Here is a 12,167-nt window from a genome sequence, read left to right on the forward strand (position 1 = left end):
GTGAAAGAGATGGTGTGAGTTCAAGGAGGGTATGACTCTCTAAAGCGGGGAGGAGTGGACAGGGGTTAGGGTGCGTTGACATTCAATCTGTGTTCTGGAGGCCTGAGTGATGAGCACATGTGGAACTGTGGAGTCTAGGGTCACCTAGGTGTGACCCCAATTACATACTTCTTAGGTCTACACAGTGAATAAAAACATTAAGCTATGTAATGGGATTGTTTGGGATAATTATTTGTTGGGATCTTAAATGACCACAAAGATAAAGTAGTTCTGATATATGAATATTTAATTTCTTGAATATTGGTGTCAAAGACATAGTAGGATTGCTAAACTGAAGTGATTCACATTGAATTGACAGGCAGCAAGCCAGTCAGCCATCTTTTTTTTCCTATTTATTTTGGGAAAATTACAGCGGTGTCTCCAGAATAGATTGTCTTGCTTTGTATCTCTGTAATTCCAGTAGTTCCGTCTCCAGAGACAGCTTATACATTTCCAGGGCCACTTTCACATCCTCTGGGCTCGGGAGACGCTGCATGAGTTTTCTGCCAGAAAGTACTTGCTCGCAGCCTTCAGGGACCTCCTGAAAGAGACAGAGATGGTGGCCGTGGTAAAGAATCATCTCACCAAACCATGAGGAGGTACATCCTGATGGTCAGAACCAAGACCAATCCCAGACTGGTGGTAGAGCAGGGAAAACCAGAAATCGTGTTGGGGACCACCAAAGTCTTCCCAGAAAACACAGGTACATTCTGAGATTGCTGCCCAGACAAAAGGGGCAGAGGCTATTTCTGCTGATCATGCAGAGGGAGAACAATAGTATATTGTGTGGTCTCTAGAAAGTCCATAGGAATGGAGTCAGTACTCTTGGGTCCATGAGCCCTGCTCTCTATGGGGTTTAGTGTTTCCCACTCTCAAGGACTGGAAAACTTACCATTCTTAAATGTGCTTCAAGGAAAAAACAAAGAGCTTTTTGAATGACTCAGAAAGGAATCCTGAAAAGCCAGATATTAGCATTACTGGCTGGGAGAGAGCTTGGCGGGAACCACCATTTCTATAGTTTGACAGCACAGAATTTCCTTGAATTGTGCCACTTACCCACTCACACTCAGGCACCTCCGGGTGCCAGGTTCTGTTTTGTGAGCAGGTGATCCTTTGGCTACCCACCACTCGAAAGCCAGAGTCACACTGGATGGTGACACTTTCCATTTCAAGAAACTGATTCTTATCCACAGACAGCTTCCCATTTTCAATCTCTGGTTTCAAACAGAGAGCTATAATGGAAACACATTTTTAGGCAATCTGTAAATCTAAGAAAAAAGATATAATAATAACAATGGTAGACAATAATAAGAATGAACTTTGTTTAGGTGCTAATTGTTCTTTTTTTCCATTTTTGTAACAATGATATTATTGTTATTAAGCATAGCTACCTATCAGATTCACGTTAAGTACCTTATGTGACTGTCTCATTTAGGTCTCACAATAACCCTATGAAATGAGTATTGTTATATTTCCATTTTTATCTAGGATAAAGTTGAGATACAGAGAGGGTAAGAAACTTGCCCTAGGTCGTAGAGATTTTTAATAAAGGGATGGAAGGTAAATAAATGTATTTGACCCCAGGTTCTTAACTATCAAAGTAGCTCTCCCTCACAGCCTATGTTTCAAATTTCCCCTCTTGCTTCTTATTCCATGTGCAATGGAGACAATGCTGGCCAATAAGTGATGCCTGCAAAAGTCAGACTTCATCGTGACTCCTCCTGACCCCCAATAAGCTGTGAACCAGAAGTCCCTCTCTCACATACACACCTGCATCATAGCAGGTGGTATCCTGTATATAACTCTGATGGAAATATCTATCGCTTTATGAAATTTGGAATTATTCCAGGAGAGCCTACAATCATGTTTGAACAAGTTTCCTTGAAGATTCTTCTCATGACCACAGGTACACTCACATAAAAAGTGATGCTTCTGAAATCAGGAAATATATAAGAGAAACCAAGAGCAAGAGCCATCTGGAGGCTCAACTTTGTGACTTGGAGAAAAAAGTGGAGGGGAGGCATATTTGTGTAGGTTCTTTGTGCTTTGTGCATGGTGTACCGTATGCATATATTATTTTAAATAAATCAAATCAAATCAAATGTTTTCATAGCTGCCTTTCATAGGAAGGACTTTCATCTTGATTGTCTCACAACAGCTCCACCAGCATCTGTCATGGGCTGAGGAGAGAGCTGAGTTACCTTTACACTGAGGAGCTTCAGGTGACCACTGAGAAGAACTGCAGGAGAGTTTTGCTGGTCCAACCAGTCGATATCCTTTATCACATTCATATGCTATCTCATATTTGAAGAAATTGTATGAAATAACTCGTTTGTGACGTCCGTGGGCAATGCTAGGTGGAAAATTGCAACCTGATGATGAGACATGAAAGTGAGAGAGTGTGAATGTCTAGAATGTGCAAAACAGCACATCCCAGGGTTTGTGTAGTTCCTAGAAGGCTTCACTTTGTCCTTCCAACTTCCCTACCTATAAGATCACTTGGCCAAACCAGTACACTTGTGCTGCCCTCCTGTAAGCCTCGGGCTGAGGAACCAGCAAGGTTAGAGCTATGACCCCTAAGGCTCCCTTTTGTTCAGTTGGTTGATGTATTTACTCAACTTCACTTTGTTTAGGAACCATTTTTAGCATGAAGGCTGGATTCAGCCCTAAGTCATATCCTACCAGGGGCATGGTTAATCCGTTTCAGGAAAAGGTAAAGGTGCTCATCCATGAGAAACTGTAAAGACGTTAAATCAATCCACAATGCCTGAGACCTGGTTGCCCAATCAAAGCTGACCATGCACCTCCATCAAGAAGATACTGGCTTTTAAAGGACAGCTCATAAGAGGAATAAAAATGGCAACCTGAACATTGGAATAATAAAGAAGACAAGGTGCAGAGCACCTCTCTGAAAGGGACCACTGTCAGGAGCCACAAACACTGCATGAGAAAGCTAAGAAAACAGAGGAGTAGGAATGTCAGGTGAAGTACTTTGCAAGATTCCCTCTTAAGAGTTGAAACCAAGTAATGATTATTTCAGAAGTATAAATTTAGTAGAAACAAAAACTTAAAAACATTTTCCAGCACATTAATATTTAGAAAAAGATTTTCTGGACTTTCTCATAGATACTTCAACCTTAAAGATCACTATTTTTATAGGTGTCTTTTTCCTAGGTTAATTGATTCATCTAGCCGTTGGTCCCAAGTATGTCATCAAATTCCCAAATCTCTACCTGTGCTCATATCTTCTCTCCTACCTAGATGCCGTTCTTTCTTTATCTGCCCCTCAAGGCCCATTTGTTCTATGAAGGGTTCTCTAACTTCTCCAGTAAACAGTCATCATTTATTTCTCTGAGCTTCTACAGCAGTTATTAGAAAGAGATTACATATTGTATCCAACTACTTATTACATCTCATATCCAACTACAGGGAGAACAGGGAATAGATGTCCAGTCTCTGTATATCTTTGTTCTTGACATTGAAGGTCCAAAATAAGTGCTCACCTATGTACCAGTCTCAGGTTTACAAATGGAATTTCCTAAACATCAAATGAAACACATCCAACAGGAAAAGCCTTTTTTTTTCTGAATTAATACAAAAAAAATTCTGTAATTCATCCATATAAGTCTGTTCAGCAGTCAACAAGCCATACCCTTGCCATAATGTAAGAAAATAAGTAATGACCACATGAATAGTAAAAACCACAATACAGGTCAGTTTACAATCCTGACCAAAGACAAGGGTGGCTAGCAAGAAAAGTGGAAGGAAGGAAGGAGAGAGAAATAATGCACAAAGGGAGAAAAGGATAAGATAACATTTCCTAGAGGAGTCTGGAAGTATATTCTGAGGTTTAGATAAAATTGCTTAAATGGGTGAGATATAGCAGGCATTCATGCCAAGGTAGTAGCCTGAGCAAAGGCTTAGAGGCCATAGAAAGTTGGTATTGGTGCAAGAAAAGGAAGCAAGCTCAGAAACCAGATGGACACTGATTTGGGGATAACTTACACTGGTTCAGGTTAAGGGCTGTGGACCAGGATAAGGTGGCACATTGAGGGAGTGGAAGGGTGAAGGATAAATGCAGAGAAACCTGAAGCAATCATGCCACTCTGTGACCTGTTGGATATTCTGCCTTCCCTGGCTTAGAAAGGAAGAGGAGTGCTGGAAGGTCAATGGGGTTGTTGCTCAGAGAAGACCATGAGGGTTAGACTGGATAAGGGCTTTGGAAGAATAGCAGATTCAGCCGTCTGAATTCCCAAGACAACAGAATCATCCAGGGTAAAGGAATTATTTTACCTAACCTCAATTTTCCCTTAAAACAAAATTTATTTGGTTGTAAAAATCTTTCAAAGTAAAATACTCTTATGCCACCCTTAGGAAAATAGCTCTGAAGTCACTCTGTGATATTAGAAAAGTTCAAAGTCTGGACAGCATAGAATCATCCTGGGGCCCTAGAAATCCTGACAAATTGTCTCTATGACAACGAGACACAAAGAGACTCCAAAGGCTTGGCATTTAATTTTTGCATCATCAGAATTGGAAAATACCCTCTATTACTTGAATATGAATGGTAGTCTCCATAGGAACCAACACAGCTATTGATGCAATGTTTTCTTCTCTGTTGGGTGAGTTTGAAATCCAATATAAAATGATCTACTTTAAATGCTGTGATAGATAGCATTAGGGGTATGTATGTAAATATTTTTAATATGCTTAGTAATTTTTCTCTTAAAAAGAAATATCAGAAAAATAAGAAATACTACTTTTTCTTATCATACTTCTGTTTATAAATGAAAACAATTACATGTATTTATAACCAGTTCTATCCTAGTGGGACCTGTAGGTCCTCATAAACCCTTTCAGTATTTATCAGTTAGGGACAATTCTTCTCTAAATTATAACTCAATACCCCACACTTAAACAATATAATCAGTTTATGCAATGCCTTGTAATTTTACTCTAGCAAATGAACTCATTATTCATAATAACTTAAAATTTTACTTTCTCAATGATGAATATGTTCTGCACAATCCTTAATGTAAAAGAAGTAGAGCCTACAGAAAAATTAACTTCTATATGTATGAGTATTCATTTAAATATCATACATTTACATAAAAATTAATTTTTTCTGCTAGATCATTTCCTCAAGGATTTGTAAGCTTTTCAAGTAATTATAGCCAATATTGAAAGGAATAAAACTATTTAAATGCATTTCTTGATAATGTACTTTATTGTATTTATCCAAAATTGTACTGATTTAGAGCCATTGGGTTAATTCTTAATCAGAATTCTCTAGATGTTGATTTAAACTATCTGCTCTTTCTCATTGTTCTGTACTCACCACACAGGACAGGTGGGCACCACAATAGAGACAGGACCCCAAGGAGCCATAGTGCTGAAAAAATTCTCTGGAATTTAGAGGGCATTATACAGAAACTCAGAGACAGAGCACCGGGGCTCAGCGTTCTCAGATGCCCTGAATCAGGCTAAAGTTGAAGCTGTAAACCACTAGCACATTGGCGCCTGACTCAAGGAACTAAGTCCTGGCAAGGTCACAATAGTGAGTCACGGAAGAGGAGGGGCAGAATTGAGAAGACCAGGTACAAGACGGAACCCGATCCAAGCCATCCAATAAACCTGAGGGAGAATAATGTGAATTCGACATGAGGGCTCTCTGGGATTCTGTGGCAATTGATACTCACACCCCCAAGATTTTCTCCCCTGGCAATATGAGCACTCATTAAGTTGTTATTTCTACATGTACCTCATTTCTCTCCAGGTAGTCGAGGCAGGGTGTGTGAGGCAGGTTCCACAGGGAGGAGGCTGAGATGCTGAGGGAGACAGTTCTGCACCATTTCCTAGAGGTGTCAGCTCTTCAGTTGTGTGTGAATTCCCAGTAGGAAAATGGGATAGGAAAAGGTTCATAGCTAAGTGTGGCCCCTAAACATTTCACAGCCTAATTAGATTAGAGAATGCATACAAATTTAAAATTATGAAAGGGCAAAAGTTCAGTAAAAACAATTATTCTCTCAATATGTATGTGTTTCCTGAAGTACTTATTGCACCAAATTAATCAGCCTTGGGGCTACACTAGTTGGAAGGTAAAGGGAAATTTCTGAGAGTCAGATAAAGCATGCATAGAAAAGTAAGAGGTAGAGTATGGGGCATAATTAATGGAGAAAGTTTCATGACAGTGCTGGGTCAGAGGGAAGAACCTTCCATACCAGACTTATTCTTCTGGTAAAAGCATGAAGAGAGTTGTAGAAGACATATTTGTTAACCCCAAGTCTTAGTTCATTAATAACAATTTGTGTTAAAGCTGGTCTACTAAAGAGCTACCTGGGTCTTATGCCCAGATTATTGTAGTCGCCATGAAGCAGGAGAGGGAGTTATCAACCTGCACTTCATGTTTTGCTCTTTGAACATGCTATAGATATTGGTTACTTGGAAATACACAGATATTTATCCTGAGATGATGGTGAACACTAGAAAATGTCGGACAATGACCTTGACACCAAGTTGACCTGTCATGAGTGCAAAAGGGATATAACAACCAAATGCTTAGCTCTCAGAAATAAAGAGGAACATTCCCCATAAGTAAATGACTGGACTCCTCAGGAATATTGGTGACCATGCAAATAAATTTCAAACTGTCTAGAGAGAAAGAAAAGCAATTAAACACATCATGTGGTCCCTTCATTTTATAAGGAAGAACTAAAATAAATAAGAGTATGTCAGAGAAAAAAATGACATTTAAATAATTGTACAGAAAATCATTTTAAAAACACAGCTTTTGCTTATTAATCATATTCTAAATTTACTAAATTATTGCACTTAATTTCTTAAAACAAAATTATAGCATCGGAATTATTAGTCACATTTTACAGATGAGGAAACTAATTCAGAATGACTAAGTACACTTCCTAATATCTTTTTCATCAACGGCTAGGTAAGATTCTAAGTCTGGATCAAGTCCTAAATTCTTTCCATTATGAAAAACTGGTTTTCACTGAATCAGACTACAAAGGTTTCTTTTATGTGACCCTGAGCCTGTCACTTTGAGAGTATATTCCTAGGAACATTCTGCTTCTAGTATGATGGGAAAGACTGTAGACTGTCTGCTCTATCAGGAAACCCAAACCACAAAACATCTATCAGGAACCGTGTGGCTTAACCAGCAGTCCCAATAACTCAGGCCCTAGTATCCCCATAAATTAAAGAGGGGTTTGAGACTACAATGATCGTTGTGACATATTTACTTTAGAAATTCCTGCTCTGATACTTGAGTTGGAAACCTCCACAAAAAGAAATAATAATAATAATAGGTTTTTTTTTTTCTTAAAGTGCAGAAGGACAGGAATGGGGTTAAGATCTTGAGGGATGAAATGCTCTTCCAATAGCCCAACTCACCATAAAGGACCATATCAGGACTCATCTAAGTGAGCAAAAGATATCAATGGAAAAGGTGCTGCTATTTGCTCTAGTCTGCCATAAAGCAGCTCTTGAAATGACTTGAATTCAAGAAATTTATCTGAGAGGTAATCCCGGAATGCACCATTAAAAGAAAAGGGGTGAAAAAATGGAAGAGCAGAAAAATGAATGCGGTTTGGTAAGTTGCCTTTGCAGGAACTTATTGCTCAGGTAACCTCAGGCAGATAGTGTAAAAATGCCACTGAGATATCCTTCCTGCTGGAAAAAAGAGCAGGTATTTTAATCTGCCCAAATCCATTATGGCATCGCATCCAAGGAGGCTGGTCAATCAGCTGATATCATGGCAGAGAGTGATTTGCCTTTGTAGAAGGAGGTTTTAGTCTGGATTTGGACTTACATCCTTGAGGCCAGGCTTCTTCCAGACATGCCATCTGTGAGCTTACTAAATGCCTGTTCCCTGTCGTGGTAGAACATACAGCATTGCCTTTGATCAAGAAATTCACTTGACAAAAGCAAAAAGAAAGTCAATAGACAGGTGTTCAGGATCTTCACTGGTCTTACCTGCTATCCCATACCACGGAAGGAACTGACCTTAGAAGAGAGTGGGATGGCCTATTGAATGACCAGGCAACTGAGAAAGGATACCATGTGGACTGGAGTTTCAACCTATAAAGACACTATATCTTCTAAAATAGTACCTGATAGTAGGAGATCCCTGAATTGGCCCAACTAGGGAGAACAAGGGCAGATGTCACATAAAGATGGAGATGGCTGTGGAGCCCTGGGGACTCTAGTCCACAGTTTGTGGAGTTTTCCAACTCAGGTATCAGACCCGCTAGTGAGTCAGCCCATCTCTAGAAGATTCCAGTCCCCAGTTTGGATAACACTGCAGATGATGCTGAGTAGAGCAAATTCATCACCCACCAGATGCTGCTCAAGTTTCATTTATGAACAAAGTAATAGTGTTACTAATTTAAGTCGTAGTTTTGGGATTTACTATACAGCAACAAATAACATTAAAGCATTCTCTCCATGACCTGAAAAATGTTTTTGATCAATAGATGCAGAAGAAGCATTTGATAAATCTCAACACACGTTCATGAGAAAAGAAAAATCCTTTGAAAATTATAAATGGAAGGGAACTTCTGCAATCTTATTAAGAGTTTCTACAAAGTACCTATAATAGACATCCTACATAAAAGTAAATGAGTAAAAGATTTCCTCATGAGATCAATAATAAGACAAGGACTACTACAATCACCAATTCTATTTTATATGGAACTGTAGGTTCTATCCATGGGAATAGAGTACCTATTGATAGGGAGAGATAGATAAAGAGACAGACAGATACATAGAAAGAAAGAGAAATGAAGAGCAGAAATAGATTCTTAAGAAAAATAAAAAATGTTATAATAGTAAAAATTGGTAGAAAAAGAGAATATACAACACAACTGTCATATACTATTCAGACGTCCCAGACCTCAAAATTCTAATTCACAAAAAGTACTTGGTTCCACATGTTGGAAATGTGAGGGCGGGAGAAAAGGGAATAAGAAGGGGGAAAAAAATCTCCAAGGAAGCAACAAGGATTGTTTTGGTTGGAGATCAGTATCTTTCCTGCTTCCCTTCTCATCCAGTAGGTGGGGTCCTCTGTTGTTAGCTGGTATCTCTGCCCTCAGGATGGTGAAGGTAACCACTGATGTCACTGTGCCAGGTTGGTGGCTGCTGGGGAGAAGGGGGAGTTAGAAACTGGGTACCTGGCCAGCCGGAGTTCCAAACTGGGAGTGGCCCCCACCAAAGATGGTGATGAAAGTGGCCCCAAATGTAGGTGGCTGCTTTCAGCCATGGGGTGTCCTGTCAAGTGGTGGGGAGCTGGGTGATGGCATTGGACATGGACAATGTGTTCAGAGAGAGCTCTGTGGCATGCAGTGTGTGGTTTCGGCTGTCTTCAGAGCCTGTGTGAGGTTCCCAGGTGCAGGCGTGCTACCGCGCATAGGGGACTATCTCTGTTGCTGCAGAGTCCAAGATGGCAGCCACCAGGGGAGCCCCACATTGGTAGATGGGGGTCCACGTGGGAGTGGCGGCCAGAGTTCCTGTGCATGGGTAGCTGCTGGGTGTCCTGCATGGGAGCAGCAACCGGGATTTCTGCTCAGGTGGGTGGCCAGAAGTTCGGCAGGTGCTAATGGTCTCGCTTGGGCTCCTAAGTAGTCCTGTGTGGGCCAGTAGTTGGGAGACTTAGTCTCACACAGAGGCCTGGAGCCCTGCATGGGCACGGTGGCCATGATTCCTGCACAGGAGCAGGAATATCACTTGCAGAGAAACAATATTCTCACTGCTTAAGTCCCAGGTCTTGAAGTGACACAGAACGCTGCCTTCCACTGGCCCGCCATCTTTGGCATTGTGACATTTGTATAGCTAACCAAATTCATCAAGGATTGACAATGCAGAATCAAGTAACAAAACCCCAATATATGTCCTCAATTGACTTATGACAAAGTGACTCCACAGAGCAATGACAATGGAAGGCCAAATCAATTGCATATTTGTATGGAAGAAATGAATCTTGGTCCTTTGCTTCATACCATAGTAATTCCAGGTGGACCATAGACTGAAATGCAAAAGTGAAATTATGAAATAATCCTAAAAGAAAACATGGGTAAATGTATGTGTTACATTTGAGTAAGTATAGATTTCTTTAATAGAACCCACCAGAAAGTATTAATCAAAGGGGAAATACTTGGTATTTTGTACAACATTAAAACTGGGAATTCGTGTTTATAAAACACACATTATAAAAGTCGTATTGAAGTTAAAAGGCATGCCATAGAATTGTTAAAGGAATTTACAATGCACATCTCACAAAGGAATTTAATCTAGACTGTATTAAAATTATGACAACTGAATTTGAGCGAGACAGATGCTGCACAAGAAAAATGTAAGATTGGAACTAGAAATTCACAGCAAAGAAATCTCTAAACAGTCAACGAATCTATGAAATATCATTCAACCTCACTTGTCATGGTGGAAGAACAAATTTAAAATACTGTTTGAAAACACTTCAATCCTTTCTAAGGAAGGAAAAGCATGAACAACAGCAAGTGTTGTATAGAATGCTCACTTTCTGCTTGTGTCGCCACACGCGACTGAATCAGTCAGAGTCACTCCAGGTGAATTGGGCTAGCGAGGAAAACCCACACAGACACAGAAAATACCTTTTTGGAGTGCAGTGATGGCTCCTCTGCCTCAGCTCCCAAAAGGGAGGCAAGAGAGAGAGAGCACACTCTGAACCCTGGTTTTTACTGGGTAGAGCTGTTCAATAGAACATTCCATCCAAATAGGACAAAGGGTCGGTTTTGGAGGGTGGAGTCTTGCTTGGTGATGTCTTTTGGTTAGCAGTTTGACTGACATCTTGGAAAGTCACACCCATTTCAGGTGCTGTGTGGGGATCCTAGGCTGAGCGAGCAAAAAGGATACATATGTCGCACAGCCCAGTCAGAGCAGCAAGGTCAGTCCAGTCCCCTCTTGTGCTCAAATGCATATAGCTCACACACACAGCCCATGGATGGCTTGCGACATGCATGTGTGAGTGCAGTTTCCTGGAACCACTTTGTAATGTGCTGAACACATACGAACACCACACACCTTATGACCCAGCCAGTTCATCCTTTATGTATGTAAATATATATGTTCAACAAAAGACATGTACAAAAATTTTCATAGAAGCACTATTAATAATATCCAAAACAACCCCCCAAATAACCCAAATGTCTATCACAATATTATAAGCAAGTAAATAGTGGCATATTCCAGATTGGAATGTTATATAAATAGAAATGGAGTGAATGCCTTTGAGTACATGCAATATGGATAAGTCTCACAAATATAAGATTTAGAAAAAAGATATGAGTGAAAGGATGCATAATGTATGATTCCTTTTATATAAAGTGCAATAACATGTAAAACTGCTACAAGTGAGAATTCAAGTCTTGACAGGGGTGGAGTAGAGTGACCACAAGGGGGCACCAAGTACCAATGCAATTTCAATGAGGTTCTTTTTCTCTGTTTTTTTTTTTTTTTTTTTTAATTACAAAGGTGTGTTTACTTTGAAAATCCATTGAATTTTGGGACCTTTTCCCTGAAGGCACAGAGAGGCAGGTTCTGGACGGAAGAGTTGTGCAGTAAAAGCACCAGGGGAAGGTGGTGGCTGGAACATTTTGAATTTTCTAGCTTTCATCCTTTCTGAAGGACATAAAGTTAATTACAGGCAATGTAAGCAACAGATTTGTGAACTGGGTGTGCGATATTTATGTGACATGCTAAGATGACAACACAGGCAAACTGATATTTGATGGATGATTATTTAACCAGCACAGTGAGTTAAGTAGACATTGGAGCCACAGCTGCAAGATAGTCAATAATTACCCATTTTCAGTGATGATAAACAATTAAATTCTCCAAGCCCAGAAACATGGTGCTCAAGGAAGAGTAGAATTGCTGAATGAAGTTTCCGTATAATGATTTAGAGGCAAAAATGACTCCTCTGCTTCCTCTTTCTTGGAAAATTTTGATTAGTATTCATCCACTTATTTTTTTCTTGTTCTAATTGTTCAATCTCTAGAGACAGTTTATATATTTCCAGGACTATTTTCATCTACTCTGGGTTTGGAGTTTTTGCATGAATTTTATGTTTATGACCACAT

General features: G+C 39.9%; 1 protein-coding gene across 1 annotated transcript in view; it reads right to left on the reverse strand.

Moving 5' to 3' along the window:
- Window positions 1-264: 264 nt before the first annotated feature.
- The window catches only part of LOC114092130 (zona pellucida sperm-binding protein 3 receptor-like), a 40,575-nt gene continuing 28,672 nt past the window's right edge, over window positions 265-12,167 (reverse strand). Inside the window, exons 9-11 of the mRNA XM_027934652.3 lie at window positions 2,241-2,411; window positions 1,096-1,271; window positions 265-580 (exon numbers count right to left, since the gene is read on the reverse strand). Of these exons, the coding sequence (XP_027790453.2) occupies window positions 407-580; window positions 1,096-1,271; window positions 2,241-2,411 (521 nt within the window). The 3' untranslated portion in view covers window positions 265-406. The remainder of the gene's footprint in view (window positions 581-1,095; window positions 1,272-2,240; window positions 2,412-12,167) is intronic.

Source organism: Marmota flaviventris, chromosome 12, assembly GCF_047511675.1.
Source record: "Marmota flaviventris isolate mMarFla1 chromosome 12, mMarFla1.hap1, whole genome shotgun sequence".
NCBI classification, from domain to species: Eukaryota; Metazoa; Chordata; class Mammalia; order Rodentia; family Sciuridae; genus Marmota; species Marmota flaviventris.